Source organism: Sus scrofa, chromosome 3 (assembly GCF_054392235.1).
Source record: "Sus scrofa isolate SSC_HxYL_T2T_F1_AM1 chromosome 3, Sscrofa_HxYL_maternal_Yorkshire_Landrace_v2.0, whole genome shotgun sequence".
Taxonomy (NCBI): Eukaryota; Metazoa; Chordata; class Mammalia; order Artiodactyla; family Suidae; genus Sus; species Sus scrofa.
Window position 1 is genome coordinate 80,688,882 of NC_139385.1, and position 17,333 is coordinate 80,706,214.

Here is a 17,333-nt window from a genome sequence, read left to right on the forward strand (position 1 = left end):
CAGGATTCCCGGAGGCCGACTCCGCCCCCGCCCCGCGAATGCCGGGAGTTGTGGTCCCCGCGAGACGCGAGCTCTGAGGTGGCCCAAGAGCCCGCGAGGCATGCTGGGACCTCTAGCCCTTCCGGGGCGCCACAGGATTTCGGGTCCTGGCACCCTGGGTGGATGCCCAAAGACTCCGCCTTCCCAGGAGCCCCTGCGGCAGGGCGCGAAGATGGCGGCGGCGGCGGCCGGACGCCTCTAAAGCAGCAGCTATGGAGCCTTCCCCCGCACCGGGGCCGGAGCGGCTCTTTGACTCGCACCGGTAAGAGCCCCGGCGGGGAGAGGCCGTCTCCCGCAACCACTTGGCCTTCGGCGCCCGATCACCTCGCCTTTCGCCCCCAGGCTCCCGGGTGACGGCTTCCTGCTCCTCGCGCTGCTCCTCTACGCTCCAGTCGGGTTCTGCCTCCTCGTCCTGCGCCTCTTTCTTGGGATCCACGTCTTCTTGGTCAGCTGCGCGCTCCCAGACAGTGTCCTTCGCAGGTTTCGACCCGGGCGTTCGGGCTGGGTCAGGGATGGGCCTGACCCGAAGCCGCGCAATCACCGCTACCTGCCTCCCCAGGTTCGTGGTGCGGACCATGTGTGCAGTACTGGGGCTCGTGGCCCGGCAGGAGGATTCCGGACTCCGGGATCACCGTGTCAGGGTCCTCATTTCCAACCACGTGACACCTTTTGACCACAACATAGTCAACCTGCTCACCAGCTGTAGCACCGTGAGTTGGGGATGTAGCAGAGAGCGCAACAGGCCGGCAGCGCAGCGGAGCGGTTCCCTGGGGCCCAATTCAGGACTCCCCTCTCCAAGTCCGAGTTTCCCCTGAGAACCACAAAATACTAACCCTTACCCCTGACCCCGCTTCTCTACCCCACACGTCAGGTTTTTTTTCACTTCGCAACGTTCGTCTTGCTTCCTTTCCTCCCCGTTCCCAGCCTCTACTCAATAGTCCCCCCAGCTTTGTGTGCTGGTCTCGGGGCTTCATGGAGATGGATGGGCGAGGGGAGTTGGTGGAGTCACTCAAGAGATTCTGTGCTTCCACGAGGCTTCCCCCCACTCCTCTGCTGCTATTCCCCGAGGAAGAGGCCACCAATGGCCGGGAGGGGCTCCTGCGCTTCAGGTGGGTCAGCACAGGTATCTGTCTCCAATTGGGTAGGTGGTCAGGCTTGGGGGCCCTTGGGTTTTCACCTTCTTCAGCCCTACCCTTTCCATTCCTAGTTTTTTGTTTGTTTTTGTTCACTTTTAGTTATTTCCCTTGAATCGTTTTATTTCCCATTTTTCTGCTGGTACAGTTTTACAGTTTCCTGTAAACTGGACTGGCTAGAATCCCATCCTCTTTCTCTCTCTTCACTCTCTTAGTTCCTGGCCATTTTCTATCCAGGATGTGGTACAGCCTCTCACCCTGAGAGTCCAGAGACCCCTCGTCTCTGTGGTGAGTGTGTGTTGGATAGGAAATCTCTGGGCTTGGAGGGGAAGATTCCTACTCTTGGCCCTGGCTTAGACCAGGCTTATGTCCTTTCCTCAGACGGTGTCAGACGCCTCCTGGGTCTCAGAACTGCTGTGGTCACTTTTCGTCCCTTTCACAGTGTATCAAGTAAGGTATTAACTGTCCTCGCTTTTTGGTGGCTGGGAGGAACCTCAGTGTCAAGGAAGTAGCTGCCTCTGCCCTGTCCTTTGGCAGATCTTTTAACATCAAGGTTCTACCACAGAGGCAATATAAAGTATTTACCATCTCCCCACCCTCATACCATTATTCCAAGAAAAGAGGTATCAGAGTGGAGAGAAGGTGCCCCCAACATGGTCCTGGGTTGTTTTTTGCAGGTGGCTCCGTCCTGTTCATCGCCAGCTGGGGGAGGGGAATGAGGAGTTTGCCCTCCGTGTGCAACAGGTGGTAGGGGACACAGGAAGGTGGAGGCGGGGGTCTTTCCTTGGGGAAGGAGAGGAAGGCTTGAGAAACTTCCAATCTTCCACTTCTCCTTAGCTGTTGGCCAAAGAATTGGGCCAGACGGGGACACGACTCACTCCAGCAGACAAAGCAGAGCACATGAAGCGACAGAGACACCCCAGATTGCGCCCCCAGTCAGGTGTGTGGTTTCGGTACCAAAGCTTATTAGCTTTTTATTTTTAGCCTGTTGTGATTTCCTCCCTATACCTGTCCTAGTCATCCTTTCCCTCCTCCTAGGTCTCCACTCACGGTATTTCGGATTTCTTTTTTGCAGCCCAGTCTTCCTTCCCTCCCTCCCCGGGCCCTTCTGAAGCACAGCTGGCAACTCTGGCTCAGAGAGTCAAGGAGGTTTTGCCCCATGTGCCACTGGGCGTCATCCAGAGAGACCTGGGTATGGGAAAGGGTAGCCTCACACAACGAGACAAGCGCAGAGAGGGAAAGTGGGTGGTAAAGGGAAAAGGTGAAGAGAGAAACAGACTCTCCAGTCCTCCCTTCCCTTCTCCCCAGCCAGGACTGGCTGTGTAGACTTGACCATCACTAATCTGCTTGAGGGAGCCGTAGCTTTCATGCCTGAAGACATCACTGAGGGGACACAGCCCCTTCCCACAGCCTCCACCCCCAAGGTGAGACTCAGGAAATGGGCAAGTCCACGACTTAGGGTGGGATGGGGCAGTCTGCGTATTCCCTCTCCCTGATGTCTCTTTTTTGATCCTGAGACCCTAGCACAGTGCCTCTCTTGCAAAGTAGGCATTCGATGCGTGTTTAATGATGATGACTTCGCAAGCCCTCTGATATTGTGATCACCTCAGTTCCCCAGCTCTGGCCCGGCGACTCCTCAGCCCACAGCCCTAACATTTGCCAAGTCCTCCTGGGCCCGGCAGGAGAGTCTACAGGAGCGCAAGCAGGCGCTGTATGAATACGCAAGAAGGTGAGAAGCCTAGAGAGCAGCGGGAGAGAAGGGGCAGGTTGGAGGAAGAAAGTAATACGGGAAAGCCCAAACAATGCCTTCTCTTTATGTCCCACAGGAGATTCACAGAGAAGCAGGCCCAGGAGGCTGACTGAGTACAGGATGGCACCCAGAGCCGCAGGACGGAGACTGGGGGCAGCCCTCACCCAACTCACTACAGGCCGGAGGGGTGGGTGGTAAAAGGGGAGGGATGGGGCTCCCCCCAATATCTCATTAAATTCAGGGTTTTCACTCAAGATCTCTGTTGTCTCTCTGGGTTTTAAAAGCCCCATAGCAAGTTCCTTTTCCCTTGGTTGCAGGTGTCGGGGGAATGAGGACCTCGTTGTGGGTTTGTGGGGGGTGGTCAGAATGGAACTGTCTGCGGTCACCTTCTCATGTCAGGAGATGAGGGGTGTTGAGGAAGTGTAACTGAGCTGAAGGTCCACAGCACCTGGATCCTCACTTGAGTGTTCAGCCCAGGTATGTGAGGAAACAGCTGCAGGACTACAAGTCCCAGAATGCCTTTCATCGAGGAGCAAGTACCCAGGCTGTAGAGTTCACTCATGCACAACACAGGCTTCTTACAAGGTTAAAAAAGGTGGAGCAGTTGGAGGAGTTCCCGTCGCAGCTGGTGCAGTGGTTAATAAACCATGGGATTGCAAGTTCGATCCCTGGCCTTGCTCAGTGAGTTAAGGATCCAGTGTTGCCGTGAGCTGTGGTGTGGGTTGCAGACGCGGCTAGGATCCTGCATTGCTGTGGCTCTGGCATAGGCCAGTGGCTATAGCTCCGATTGGACCCCTAGCCTGGGAACCTCCACATGCCTCCGGAGCAGCTCAAGAAAAGGCAAAAAATTTAAAAAAAAAAAAAAAAGGCGGAGCAGGAGTTCCCGCAAGGCACAGTGAGTTAAGAATCAGACTACAGTGGCTCAGGTTGCTGTGAAGGTGCGGGTTTGATCCCCAGCCCGGGGCAGTTAAAGGACCCAAGGTTGCCACAGCTGCAGCTTGCAGCCGGGATTCAGTCCCCCGCCCAAGAAGCCACGTCCAAGTGCCACAGGTGGAACCACTAAAAAAAAAATATATATATATATATCCCCACCCCAAAGCTAGTCTTTAAGATTCTGTTTGAGCCACGCCCCCAGGGTGGAGCTGGAATTTTACCTTTGTACTTCGTGTAGGTCAGGGTTAGTGGTGACTGGCTGGGTGGGTCTGGAGCTGGCTGCCATCCTGACACGTCTCAGAGCTGCAAGCAGGTTTGAATCCAAGATCCTTATGGCCCTGCTCCCCAGTTCCTGCCCCCCTCCTCTATCCTTTATTCTTTTCCCCTGGGGACATGCCCAGTTGTTACGGGGTCTCATATAATTCCTTCTGCCCCTGAGGGCCCCTGTGTTCGTCGGCACAGGATTTTACTACCTGACTGCAGGGTAATAGTCCACTTTGACAGTCTGTCACTTGGGAGCCTCAGCTCTCCACTGTTTCCTGGAAGGCAGGAAGTGCTGGGAAGGATGGCCCCCAGTGCATTATTCTCTGAGGGTACCCGTTAGGGATCAGGGCTGAGGCAGGAAGGTGATGTCAGTCACCAAATAAGAGGCTTTAATGGCTGCCCTGCTTTCTGTAGATCCTGCTGGACAGCCGCCATGGCCTCTCAGCTTCTCAGGCTGGAAGAGTCTGGGCCAAACCCTGGGGAGTCTGAACTGGCGGGGAACCCCTTTGACGGGCTCCCCTTCTCCTCCCGCTACTATGAGCTGCTTGAGCAGCGCCGAGCCTTGCCTGTCTGGGCTGCTCGCTTTATCTTCTTGGAGCAGTTGGAGAGTAGCCCCAGTGGCGTGGTGCTGGTGTCTGGAGAGCCTGGCTCTGGCAAGAGCACTCAGGTGCGGGGAGTCTGTGGGAGTGGGAAAAGGAAGGGGCTAGGGAACCTGCCCTTCCCAGGATAGGTAGGGGTGGGAAGGGCTGTGTGGAGCAATAGGGAAGGTGGGCAAAGGGAGGCAGGGTAAGAGGGCCCCAGGGTGGCTGGTGAAGGACCAGGGGAATCCCCAGATAAGGAGAGACTAAACTGGCCACAACTCCTCTAGCACTTTTGCCTGGAGGTCTACGTCTCACTGCCTGGTTGTCCTTCCTTACCCTGCCCCAGATCCCACAATGGTGTGCAGAGTTTGTGCTGGCCAGGGGGTTCCAGAAGGGCCGTGTAACGGTGACTCAGCCCTACCCTCTGGCAGCCCGGAGCTTGGCCCTGCGAGTTGCTGATGAGATGGACCTGACCCTGGGTCACGAGGTTGGCTACAGCATTCCCCAGGAGGACTGCACTGGGCCCGACACCCTGCTCAGGTGTGGCCTCTAGGCCTGACTGAGTCTCATCCCCCTCACCCGGTAGAAAGAAGCCTGATATTCTGACATCTTCCTGTACCCTCCCTCATCTCAGCTCACCCTTTAAATCATGCATGATGCAACCGCTGAATTAAGCCAAGGACCTCAACCTCCCCCTCATTCTGAAAGTCTCACTCTCCTAATTGGAGTCCAGCCAGTGAATAAAGTGTCATCAGTGGGGTCATGGGTCATAGTTACAGGTCCATGGGCTCAGGAAGTCAGTCACAGGCTCCTTTTCTGATCTTCACTATCAAAATCTAGGCCTCCTGGGGAGATGCTTCTCTGGACTTCTGGGGCCGGTCAGTGTCCACACTGACTCCTCTGCCCGCTGCCAATGTCAACAGGTTCTGCTGGGACAGGCTGCTTCTGCAGGAGGTGGCCTCGACCCGGGGCACTGGAGCCTGGGGTGTGCTGGTGCTGGATGAGGCTCAGGAGCGGTCAGTGGCCTCGGATTTGCTCCAGGGGCTCCTGCGTGATGCCAGGCTGGGAAACCTTCCAGGGGATGCCAGAGTGGTTGTGATTACTGACCCAGCCTTTGAACCTAAGCTCCAGGCCTTCTGGGGCAATCCTCCTATTGTGCATGTACCCAGAGAGCCCGGCAGGTGGCCCATTCCCGTCTACAGGGACACTGTCCCTACTGATCGAGTGGAAGCTGCCTGTCAAGCTGTGCTTAAATTGTGTCAGAAGGAGGCTCCAGGAGATGTGTTAGTGTACCTGCCCAGTGAGGAGGTAAAAAATTGGGTGCAAAAGGAGGCATTCTCATCTTATGCCTGTCCCTTCCTGTCTCAGGGGAATGGGAGTAATGCTTATTAGGAATATTGGAGTTCTAGTGTTTACTCTCCACTGGGGGAGGGTCCTGAGGAAAACCTACAGGGTTTCAGGACAAAGAGGTTTACCACCCTCTTTTTGATTCCATACGATCCAGTGAACTCCTGAAATGATAACATCCCAACTTTATGTGCATATTTTCAGAGTTAAGAGCCATAGCTTTCATCAGTTTTTCAAAGGGGTCTGTGACCCCAAAAGGTGAGACCTGCCCTAACATCCCACCCCCCTCCCCAGGAAATTTCCCTCTGCTGTGAGTCCTTGTCCAGAGAGGTGGGGTCCTTGGAGAACCAAGGGCCTCCACCACGGGTGCTGCCCCTTCACCCAGGCCGTGGACAAGCTGTTCAGGCTGTATATGAGGACACAGACTCAGGCGCCCGAAAAGTTGTGGTCACTCACTGGCTGGCTGACTTCTCTTTCTCCCTCCCTTCTGTCCGACACGTCATTGACTCCGGACTGGAGCTTCGAAGTGTGAGTGAAAGAAGGGTTGAAGGGCTATGGGGGCTAAAGACAGAAATAGCCCACTCTCATCTGTCTTGGCCTTGGTTGGGGGGCGGTGACAGGTTTACAATCCTCAGATCCGAGCAGAATCCCAAGTATTGAGACCAATCAGCAAGTGTCAGGCAGAGGCAAGACGACTGAGGGCAACAGGGGTCCCTCCAGGTAAGAGCCTTTGCCCTCAACGAGATCAAACACAACAAGAGTCACTGACCCGTGAGCCCTGAGAAATCTACAGTGGTCTTCTTTCCCAGGTCTTTCTCCCCACAGGATCCTGCCTCTGCCTGTATCCTAAGTCCTTCCTCGAACTGGAGGCTCCCCCACTGCCCCAACCCAGAGTGTGTGAGGAGAATCTGAGCCCCCTGGTATTACTACTAAAGAGGAGACAGATTGCAGAGCCTGGGAAGTGTGACTTCCTGGACCGGCCTGGTGAGCACCCCTCCTGCCCCAAGTCCTGCTGTCTGACCACCAGGCTCTGAGACCCCCTGTCCTGTAAGCCTTGTTCCCCCTCCAGCTCCAGAAGCGCTTATGCAGGCCCTGGAAGACTTAGACTATCTGGCCGCCCTGGATGATGATGGAGACCTGTCAGACCTGGGAATCATCCTATCAGAATTCCCCTTGGCCCCTGAACTGGCCAAAGCCCTCCTGGCCTCATGCGAGTTTAACTGTGTGGATGAAATGCTGACCTTGGCCGCCATGCTCACTGGTATAAATCACTTCCCTCTTCTTCCCTTTGGTGTTTGGTGCTCCTAAAGCTGGGCCATTCCCCTTTGCTCCAGTTACCAGCCCTCATTGCCTAAGAACTAGGCTCCATCACTTACCCCTCTCCTTTCTCTCTGTTGGTTCTTGCTCCTTAACATGCTTAAGCCTCTCTTACCTGTTATTACTAAACTCTACACCCCTCTTCCTCAATCCTATATTCCCCTTCAGCTATACAGAACAGTCTCTGTCTTGTTCAATCTAGGGTGTGCCTTGGCCACTGCTTTCCGGCTTCAGGCCCACCCCAACACTGACACAGCGTTCGGAGGGACCCCCAGACACCTAATCCAGGGAGCACTTTCAAGCCTTTATTCATGACCTTGACATTTGAGAATGTCAACCACTCCCTCCTTGACACTGCACCCTCACTAAGCCTCTGTGTTTCTCTTTTCCTTTATTTATTTTTAAAATTTTTGTCTTCTTGCCATTTCTTGGGCTGCTCCCGCGGCATAGGGGTCCAATCAGAGCTGTAGCCACCAGCCACAGCCACAGAACTTGGGGATCTGAGCCGTGCCTGCAACCTATACCACAGCTCACAGCAACGCCGGATCCCTAACCCACTGAGCAAGGCCAGGGATTGAACCTGCAACCTCATGGTTCCTAGTCGGATTCGTTAACCACTGAGCCATGACCGGAACTCCAAACCCTCTGTGTTTTTCATTCTTCTTCACTGGCCATCCCCTTAGTCTCTTCCTCGAGCTCTTCCCCCTCTGCTTGTCCACTGTAAGTTGGACCTCAGGGGTCTATCTTTGCCCCTTTTGTCTTCTCATTCCCTGAACTCTCTGAGCAAGTTCATTCACACCCATAGTCTGAAATGCCACAATATCATTCTTCTGAATCTTAGAACACATCTGACCCCTCCTAGGCGTTTCTATCAGAATTGTCCGTGGTATTTCAACCTAGAACTGAATTCAAACTTCCCCCTCATGCCACCACCACAAAATCATACCATCATCTCTAACTCTACTATCCTCATTCTAGACTAATCTTTCTCTAGGTTTTCATTTTTTCTCCTAAAATTTTAAAAAATGCATCTGTTCTTCTCCATACTCAACCATTGGTGCCAATGTTAGCACCACATCACTGCTCAGCTGGATTCCTTCAGTAGCCTCCTAATGAGTCATGCGAACTTCTTCCAAACACATGGACTCTCTTACTTAAAAACTCTTCTTCAATGCTATTCTTTCCTTCCAAGCAGAATGTAAACTCACTTACACAGCACATTCAGCCTCTCTTATCCTGGCCCATACCTACCTCTCCGGCTTTATCTCCTGCCACACATGCCCTTCTCTCCCCCGCTAATACTAGGTGCCTGCAGTTCTCCAAGCAGGCTAGTCCCACAGTCTAGAAAACTCGCTCTGCCCCTTCTCCACCTAATTAATTCCTACCCAAACTTCAAGTATCGGCCGACACACCTATTGTGCCTACCGAGTTTGCTTACTTGTTGGTCTCTCCCGCCAGACTGTAAGCTTCTTGAGGGCAGAGACTATTTTACATTTATTTATCTTCAATGTCTAATGAAATGCATAGCATCTAGAAGTCTTTTGAATAAAGTTGCCAAAGTGACACTGCTGCCTTTTCGGTGTACTGCTATCCTTTCTCATGCCCCAAAATGAATGGCCTCTCCTCTGCCTCCAGCTGCCCCTGGGTTTACTCGTCCTCCACTCTGTGCAGAAGAAGCTGCCCTGCGTCGGGCTCTGGAACACGTGGATGGTGATCACAGCTCTCTGATCCAGGTGTATGAAGCCTTTATACAGAGTGAGTGGCCTGCTCTGCATCTTCTTACAGAATCTCAGATTTTCCAAAGAGGGGACATGGTGTGCCACCAGCTGATGGATCTCTACTCCCAGGAAGATGAGGCCCTGTGGCCAAGGGTTGGTGTTGCCTTGGGGGTCTCAGGGACTTCCGTTGTAGCTGGTTCCTTTTTTCTCCTAGGTGGAGCAGATGAGGCTTGGTGCCAGGCTCGGGGTCTAAACTGGGCAGCATTGTGCCAAGCCTGTAAACTTCGGGGAGAACTCCTAGAACTCATGCAACGGATTGAGCTTCCCTTGTCCCCACCTGCCTTTGGCTCTGAGCAGAATCGTAGAGACCTTCAGAAAGCACTGGTGTCGGGATATTTCCTTAAGGTTAGGGGAAAATGTGGGTTATAAAAGGAGCAGAAGGTAGAGGTAACAAAGATTGGTATGTGCCACCTCTGAAATTGGGGTCCAGGTGGCCATTCAAAGGATTCTATAGAGGAGTTCTCATCTTAGCTCAGAGGAAACAAATCTAACATCCACGAGGACACAGGTTCCATCCCTGGCCTCGCTCAGTGGGTTAAGGATCTGGTGTTGCCATGAGCTGTGGTGTAGATTGCAGACAAAGCTCGGATCTGGTGTTGCTGTGGCTGTGGTGTAGGCCAGCAGCTGCAGTTCCGATCTGACCCCTAGCCTGGGAACCTCCATATGCCGCGGGTGTGGCCCTTTTAAAAAAGTTTTTAAAAATTTTTAAAAAAAGGATTATGTAGAAGCAGGAGAAACATTTCTTTAAGGTTTCAGGGCCCAAGAGGCTCTGGAAATGCCCTAGAATACGGTAGGAGAGTAGAGGTATCACACCTAGAGTTATGCTTTGTTTAATACTCTCACCACCCTTGCTAATTCTTCCTCAATCCCCTTTTCTTTCTTCTACTGATGGACACTTCACTCTCACTTATTCCTTCAATATCTTTGTCTTTCAATGAGGTGGCCCGAGACACAGACGGGACTGGAAATTACCTGCTTCTAACCCATAAGCATGTGGCCCAGCTGTCTCCATACTGCTGCTACCGAAACCGCAGGGCTCCTGCCAGACCCCCACCGTGGGTGCTTTACCACAATTTCTCCATTTCCAAAGACAACTGCCTTTCCATTGTTTCTGAGATCCAACCAGAGATGTGAGTTCCCTACCACCCCTTCTCTATTGCCCATTCCTCTTCCTGGGATCAGAATTACTGCTGTGGAGTCAGAGAGCCTTAAGAAGAGGAGGGGTCTTGGTGGTTGGTGGTCACATGATTTGAGGAGACAGGGTTTGTGGAAGGGGTAGTAAGAAGTTTATCAGTGTGCATTATAAAAGAGGACACAAAAATCATCTAATTATGACTCTCTCTGTCAGGCTGGTGGAATTGGCCCCTCCATACTTCCTAAGCAACTTGCCCCCGAGTGAGAGCAGAGACCTCCTGAACCAGCTAAGGGAAGAAATGGCAGATTCTTCAATGGGGAGTGACTCTTCCTCCACCCAAGAGCTTGGACATGCCTGTGTCCTGCAGTGACCTGCCTACGGAGTGAAGCCGAGCTCATCTCATCGCATTAGGTCCTCCCTCAGGCTAGCACCTAGGCAGCCAGCCAGATTTAAAGGCCCAAGGTTGAGGGTCAAATGTAAATACTGGAACCTGTGTCCCGAGAAATGGTGGGCTGGGGAGATCCCACTGTGGCGCAGTGGGATCAGCAGCACCTCTGGAGCACTGGGATACAGCAGGTTCAATCCCCGGCCCAGCACAGTGGATTAAGGATCCAGCATTGCCACGGCTGTAGCTCAGGTCGCAACTATGGCTCGGATCTGATCCCTGGCCCAGGATCTTCATATGCCATAGGGCGGCTAAAAAAAAGAATAAAAAAGAAAAGAAATGGTGGGCCAGGAGTGGAGGGAATCTGATAAACCACAGTCCATATAGGGTAGAATCTTTTCCTTTGCTTTTTTCTATTTTTGGAGAGGAACTGACATATCCCACATACCCCAGCCCCATTCTTGTGCTCCCTTTTGATCTATAAAATTTATTTTTCTATAGTGCCAAATTTGAGTTTGGTTCTGCAGCAGCATTTACAGTATCCATGAGTTAGAGATGACATAATATGAAGGAATCAGGGTCAACTCCAACAGTGATACCCTCCTGCCTGGTTCTCACCTCTGGTCAAGTCTTTGTCACTAACATGGAACACGAGTAATTTGACGACATTTGGCCTCTGGCCCTGCCCCAAGCTCAATTCCCTCTATCACACTGCTCTTGCCTCCAGGGCAGGAAGAATGGAGGGGTGGGGGTGTTATACGACTGCTCCTTCTTGAACTTCAAGGCTATCACAGCCATACCCAAACTCTCAACTTCCCATCAACAAACTGCCCAGCAGCCCCTGGTCCACACACAAGCTAAAGTTTTCCTAACAACTTCAGGGACATCATGCTTGTCTCTTCCCAGCTGGTACTCCTTTCCCTTTTTTTCCTTTGGACTATTAACTTTGATATCCTCAATCATATTGCACGTTGTAAATGTGTTTATAGAAACTTAATCCTTAGAACTCTTTTTTCTCCTCAGTTCCCTCCCTTGGAGATTCTCTCTGTTCTCCTTCTGTACATCTTCACCTCTATGTGGATGTCAACTGACCTCCCCTGAAAGGCATTTTTCCAGAATTTATTCTCTCTAGATCTAGCATTTAGTTTTGCCTGCAGAGTTAATCTTGGTCCTATATTCCCATTTTCCCCTTCATCATCCAAACACCATTAATTTCTTGATTCTTTACATCTCCAACCATCATCCAAGCACCACTGATTTCTTGATTCTTTACATTTCCAATTATCTTTGATTATTTTTAGACCTATGACTTCCTAATTAATTGCCTAATTCTGCTCACACTTTTTGTTTGTTTTTTTTTTTTGTTGTTGTTGTTGTTGTTTTGTCTTTCTGCCTTTTCTAGGACTGCACCCACAGCATGTGGAGGTTCCCAGGCTAGGGGTTGAATCAGAGCTGTAGCCACCAGCCTACACCACAGCCACAGCAACGCAGGATCTGAGCCGCGTCTGCGACCTACCCCACAGCTCACAGCAACGCCAGATCCTTAACCCTCTGAGCGAGGCCAGGGATTGAACCTACAACCTCATGGTTCCTAGTCAGATTCGTTAACCACTGAGCCATGACGGGAACTCCTAATTCTTCTCACTCGTAACTTCACCGGCCCGTTAACTTTGTCCGTTGCTTCCCTCCTCTTCCCTCTCAGTCCTCTAGGGACACCAGAGCCAGGTTAGTGTTCCTAGATTTTTCTCTTCCATCCAGCCTGCCACCCAAGCGCGTTGTAAGTCTCAAGAGGGAGGATGTAATCAGCAGGTTAAACACACACGGACAACATGAGGCTCAAAGTCTGGAAGGAATCCTTAGCGATTATTTTACCGTTGAAGGATGAGATGCCCAGCGTGGATAACTCTCGGGCTCCTGTCAGACTCTCGCTCACCAGCACCTCCTCCTTTACACCTGTCCCTGGCGACACCTTTGGTATAGACCCAGCCAGTGCAGGCTGCCACCCGATCCCAGCCCCGCCTGTAACCTGCGCGGAAACCCTAGAACCCCAGCTCCAGACACACCCAATGAAGAATCCGGAGTTCCTCAAGAGAGCAGCCATTGGCCAGCCCGCCCCTCCTCCCCACACCTTATTGGCTTCGGTACTTCAAGTCCCGCCCCCTCAACGCCTCTGGTTACGGCCCAGGTGCAATATCCGAGTGAAAAACGGCGGGAAAGGCCGCGCCTTAGCGCGCAGGACAACAGCGCGACGCTGGACTGGGAGCCGGTGGTGGCCGAGGAGACCTCGACGATAGCCTCAAGGCCAGCTTCTCCTCACATGCTCCACTGTCACGCGATCACGGCGAGGGCGGCCGTGCGCTCCACGCGGCGCCTTGGTTCGGAAAAGAGTGCAGGCGTCGCTCACACCACCGAGGCCAGCCCGGACACGGAAGCCACTTTGTTGTCCTCGGCCCAGGGCTGCAGGTTCTGCAGCGCGAAGAGTGACGAGTTGTGCAGGCAAAGCGGGTCCGGGGGCAGCGGCGGCCGCAGGGGCCTTGGTAGCGCGTCCTGCTGCAGATGCAGAAGCAGCCTGCCCGCGCGGTGCCGCTCCGCCTCGCGCTCCTCTGCGGTCTGGCGCCTGGACGGGTAGAGACTCGGGATCAGCGAGGCCGGCCCTCGCCCGCCCCGCCCGCCACCACTTGGCCGGGTCTGGTCCCTCGCACGCCCCGCGCCTCACCGCCACTTGGTGCGCCGGTTCTGGAACCACGTCTTGACCTGCGCGTCGGTCATGCGCAGGGCCTTGGCCAGCGCCGCCCTCTCGGCCGAGGCCAGGTACTTCTGGCGCAGGAAGCGCCGCTCCAACTCCAGCACCTGCGAGCGGGAGAAGGACGTGCGCGGCTTCTTCCGTTTCGGGGGGGTCCGGTTTTGGTAGGGGTGACCTATACGGCGCGTCCCGGAGAAGGGCGAGAGCGCGGCTACAGGGAGGAAGAAAGAGCAAGAGAGGGTTTGGGGCGGCCCAAGGTGTCGCTGAGAAAAGAGCGCGACTATCCAGGCAGCAGAGCTCCCGCGCCCGGTCCCTACCGGTGCCCCAAGCTCAACCCCGCACCGATAGAAGCTTCTAGACAAGAAAGGGCCGAAACGGCCCTCCCCCTTGGGTGTGGGAGAGACGTCCCCGCAACTTCACCCTGCCCTCCCCACGGTGTGGACAGTGGACTGCAGAGGAGGGCGCGGGCATCGACGGCAGCGCCTTTCAGCAGCGGGACCGAGATAGACAAGTTGAGGGAGGATCCCCTGGGAAGAGGGGCGAAGGGTATGAAAGGGGACCTTGAGTTGGAGCAGAAAGAAGGATCACAAATGAGAAAATCAGTGTGGGGCATGACGCTGGAGGGATCGGGCAACCTCACCCGTGAGCCGGTCCTTGGCATAGCGGCGGCCGCTGTCCATCCAAGGGAAGGTCAGTCCTGTTAGGCCCCCGGCGCCGCCCAAGCCCGAGGGTCCTGGAACTGCAGGCGCGCCCCCCGCGGGCGGCTGCACTGGCAGCGGGCGGTGCGCGGGGACGCGGATCACACCGCCCGGGCCCACGCCAGAGCTGCCTGGTAATGGGGCCAGCGAGCCCGCTGGGCCGTAGCTTGAGGCTCCGTGAAATCCACCCGAGAACGCCGCACTCTCCCCATGGCCCTGGCCCGCGCGACCCGGGCCTAGGCTGCTCCCGGGGGGTTCCGGGCAGCTCAGGATCTGATCGATGCCGAAGCTGATTGGCTCGTGGTGCGGGAGGTTGTGCGAGGCCAGGACCGCCGGCTCCATGGGTCCGGGTCAAGGAGGACAGCAAGAGGTTTGGTGGTTGGGGAGGGCGCCCCAAACAGCTCTGGGAGCCCAACAGCGGAGCGTTTGGGGCGGTGGCCTCAGGGGCCCGCCGAGCTGGCCGCTGAGAGGCGCCGGGACCCCCAGGACATCTTCACTCCGGCGCACTGGGAGTAACCGCCCCCGTGCCGGCCTTTGCCGGGCGTCGGCGCAGGGATTCGCATCCCGGAGGAACGCTACCGACCCGGGCCCCAGGAGCGCCCTCGCTGGCTCTGAAGCGCAGAGGGACGCTGGACCGCCAGGCCCTCTGCTCGAGTCCAGGGTGGAGAGGGTTGGCCGGCTCGAGCTGGGGCAGTGACTGACAGATCAGCCTCGGGTGGGCAGTGGGGGCTGGGGGTAGGGCAGGGGCGGGGCCGGGCCCGTTAAAGGGGAAGAGACGCCTGTTTGCGCCAAGCTCGGGGAAGACTGGCCCGCGGGAATGGTGGGGGTGTTGGGGCGGGGAAGGTGGCGAGGGTGTTAGGAACCAGGCTATGTGCGGGAGGGGCCAGAGCTTGGACCGAGGCGCGCTGAGTCAGCCGAGATGCGCAGGGCAACGCCATCCTTGCCGGCCTTCACCTTTGGGCTTCCTCGACCTCACCGTCTTCCTTACAGGTGCCTCCTCCCACAGCCCCCACTCTTCGCCTCCCGATGAGTCTTGCCTGACGACTCCTGGATTCGTTGTGGCCCCCGCCTAAGTGCTCCCGAAGACCAAATCTCGTTGTGGCTTTCTGGCTGCGATGGGAAGCGGATGGGGAACGGCACCGGCGGGTTGGAGGCCTGGGAAGAGGACAGGTGTGGGAAGGCGGTGGCAGGGCATCCGGTGAGCTAAGGCGGGGAACAACTACTCTAGGCCAGTGACCCTCATGCTCCTCCCGGCCTCTCCCGTAGGGCCCCTAGCTCCCTTCGGGAGCGCCTGTAATGGGCGTCCAGTGTTTCTTAGAATTTCGATTTTCTGAAATAGGTGTAAAGCGGATCCGTGGCTCAACCCGAGCCAATTCAGGTCGATGGGGACTTGGGACTGGCGTCCTGCCTGCATCAGGGGACGGCCAACGCGGGACTCTACCCCTCCACCCTGCGTCTAAGGAGTCTATTCTCACGCACTTCCCCCCCCCCCCACTCCGGCCCAAGGCGGGAGGTCGAAATCGCCACAGGCGACGCTTGGGACCTCACTGAAGTCTCTGAGGACCCCAACTGCCTCATTGGCATAGACGCCTCACCCCACCCAAGCCCGGGAAACCGCGCCTGGAGCGTGTCAGAGAATGGAGGTGGGGAAAGACTGAAGTCGCTTTGTGGCCTTGTGACCTCTGGCCGCGGACCCAGGAGCTGGGAGTGTGTGAACTCTGCATCCTTCCCCGGGATGGGACCCCGGGCCGGCCGGGCCCCTACGCTTTAGACCCGCCCCCGCCGCCACCCGGCCCGGTGCAGGCCGCCATAATCGGGTTAGCTGGATCGGAATTACATTACCTTCCCTGGCCCACCCCGGCCCCCGGGCGGGGGCCCTGGCGCCTCCGAGCCGGTGAGACTGGGCGCCTGGAGGGGGATGTTCTTACCACCGCTCCGAGGGTGGGCACCATGAACAGCTTGGCCTGACTCCGACATTTGGTGGCCAAGGGACTCCGCCCCGCTGTGGCAGCTCTGGCCCTTCCACAGCAGCCCGCTCCTGTGCTCTGCTCCAGGCTGCCGGTTGGTTCACTTTGTGAGCCGAAATGCCTTCTAAGTCTAGTAGATGAGTTTCCCTGGGAGCACGGATCTTCCAGTTGATTCTCCAAGATCTCCTGGGAAAAACTCTGCCCCTCCTTTCTCCCTAGCAGATGGGCTGGCAGGCTGGCGCCTAGGGCAGTGTAAGGGGTCTTTTCTCTCCAGGGAACTAGAAATGATATTTGGGCATTTGGGCAGGAAGATAAAAGAAAGACGGGAGTGGGCTTTCTCCCCACACAAAACTACCAGCCTCTCAGTATTCTCAGAAGCTCCATTCTGAAGGGAGTGAACGATGAGGGAGGGAGGTGATTGGCGTTAATAATATCACATCCTCCCCCAATCTTGTCCACCTCCATCCTCCAATTTCTCCAGCCCTTCCCTGACCCTCCCAACAGCCACTTCTGAATTAGGGGGTAGGAGGGTGTCCTGCCACTTTGGCGGTTGTCTTTGTCTTGGGGAAGAAGACAGATATTGCCACCTCCCCTAAGCCTTCACAGAGCTCCAGGCATCTTATCTCAGCAGTAGAGGAGTTGGGGCTTCTAGGGAGCACGAATCCCCTGCTGTTCAGGCAAACCTTTCAGAGACAGCATGGGATGGGTTCCCTGAATAAGAACAGAGAGCCTAGGGAGACAGCCAAGTAAATAAAGTTTCTGAAGGGGACTGGCCTGCAGATTAGGAGTTTGTCTGTCCCTTTTCCCACTCCAGGGGTGGGCCTCTGAGGAGACAAAAGGCATTAGTGTGCCTCCAATCAAGCCGAATAAATCTTTCTTGAATGAATTAATGAGTGAATTAATGCAGGTGAAAAAGGCAGCATGCTGCAGACCTGTATACCTGCTTATATCCTGCCTTTTGAGATCAGCAGAGATGGCACTGCCACCCAGAGATTGCCCAACTGATCCTTAGAGGAGATGGGTCACAAACCCGGTAGTTCATACACATCTGGGGATTTAAAATAATAGATTTCAGTACTCCACTTCAAGAACAAAAGACATCCAGCTCTGTCAGCCACAGTCCTAGGAATTTCTCTGCTTTGCCTCCACCTTGCGGATTCCGTGATTCTCTGGCAAGGATGGTTCCTGCTAGTTTATGTTGAAGTTGGAGGCTCAGGAGACAGCACTCCCACCTCCCATAAACACTGCCTTGGATCCATCTCA

General features: G+C 55.0%; 3 protein-coding genes across 5 annotated transcripts; 2 read left to right on the top strand and 1 right to left on the bottom strand.

Moving 5' to 3' along the window:
• The first annotated feature begins 200 nt into the window (after positions 1 to 200).
• AUP1 (AUP1 lipid droplet regulating VLDL assembly factor) lies at positions 201 to 3,176 on the top strand. Of its 3 annotated transcripts, none has more exons than XR_014841621.1 (12): positions 201 to 301; positions 382 to 519; positions 599 to 749; positions 964 to 1,148; positions 1,388 to 1,460; positions 1,554 to 1,627; positions 1,850 to 1,916; positions 2,010 to 2,112; positions 2,248 to 2,364; positions 2,481 to 2,596; positions 2,690 to 2,901; positions 2,999 to 3,176. XR_014841621.1 is itself a non-coding variant. In XM_021087327.2 (12 exons), exons 1-12 carry the CDS (start codon positions 252 to 254, stop codon positions 3,033 to 3,035), a joined length of 1,230 nt encoding a protein of 409 aa, XP_020942986.2. In that variant the 5' UTR covers positions 201 to 251; the 3' UTR covers positions 3,036 to 3,176. The 3 variants fall into 3 exon arrangements, 1 of the variants encoding a protein (XP_020942986.2); XR_014841622.1 differs by having other exon boundaries at positions 2,721 to 2,901; XM_021087327.2 differs by having other exon boundaries at positions 2,783 to 2,901.
• Positions 3,177 to 4,105: 929 nt separating this feature from the next.
• On the top strand, positions 4,106 to 11,170 carry DQX1 (DEAQ-box RNA dependent ATPase 1). Its single transcript, XM_021087328.2, has 12 exons — positions 4,106 to 4,168; positions 4,534 to 4,786; positions 5,047 to 5,240; positions 5,624 to 6,008; positions 6,342 to 6,575; positions 6,668 to 6,767; positions 6,873 to 7,031; positions 7,117 to 7,308; positions 9,000 to 9,119; positions 9,297 to 9,487; positions 10,082 to 10,272; positions 10,491 to 11,170. The coding sequence occupies exons 2-12, from the start codon at positions 4,553 to 4,555 to the stop codon at positions 10,645 to 10,647; spliced, it is 2,157 nt and encodes a 718-aa protein (XP_020942987.1). The 5' UTR covers positions 4,106 to 4,168; positions 4,534 to 4,552; the 3' UTR covers positions 10,648 to 11,170.
• Positions 11,171 to 12,506: 1,336 nt separating this feature from the next.
• On the bottom strand, positions 12,507 to 16,099 carry TLX2 (T cell leukemia homeobox 2). The gene is made up of 4 exons (XM_085018859.1): positions 15,946 to 16,099; positions 14,046 to 15,258; positions 13,379 to 13,616; positions 12,507 to 13,279 (listed from the first exon to the last, which is right to left on the bottom strand). Exons 2-4 carry the CDS (start codon positions 14,443 to 14,445, stop codon positions 13,063 to 13,065), a joined length of 855 nt encoding a protein of 284 aa, XP_084874985.1. The 5' UTR covers positions 14,446 to 15,258; positions 15,946 to 16,099; the 3' UTR covers positions 12,507 to 13,062.
• Between the last annotated feature and the right edge of the window lie 1,234 nt (positions 16,100 to 17,333).

Coding starts and splice junctions, on each gene's coding strand:
- AUP1 (XM_021087327.2), top strand. CDS start 252: ATGGAGCCTTCCCCCGCACCGGGGCCGGAGCGGCTCTTTGACTCGCAC. Junction 520..598: donor CCAGACAGTGTCCTTCGCAG/GTTTCGACCCGG, acceptor CTGCCTCCCCAG/GTTCGTGGTGCGGACCATGT. Junction 750..963: donor TGCTCACCAGCTGTAGCACC/GTGAGTTGGGGA, acceptor CCCCGTTCCCAG/CCTCTACTCAATAGTCCCCC.
- DQX1 (XM_021087328.2), top strand. CDS start 4,553: ATGGCCTCTCAGCTTCTCAGGCTGGAAGAGTCTGGGCCAAACCCTGGG. Junction 9,120..9,296: donor GTATGAAGCCTTTATACAGA/GTGAGTGGCCTG, acceptor TTTTTCTCCTAG/GTGGAGCAGATGAGGCTTGG. Junction 9,488..10,081: donor TGTCGGGATATTTCCTTAAG/GTTAGGGGAAAA, acceptor TCTTTCAATGAG/GTGGCCCGAGACACAGACGG.
- TLX2 (XM_085018859.1), bottom strand. CDS start 14,445: ATGGAGCCGGCGGTCCTGGCCTCGCACAACCTCCCGCACCACGAGCCA. Junction 13,617..14,045: donor TGCCAAGGACCGGCTCACGG/GTGAGGTTGCCC, acceptor TCCTCCCTGTAG/CCGCGCTCTCGCCCTTCTCC. Junction 13,280..13,378: donor AACCGGCGCACCAAGTGGCG/GTGAGGCGCGGG, acceptor CTACCCGTCCAG/GCGCCAGACCGCAGAGGAGC.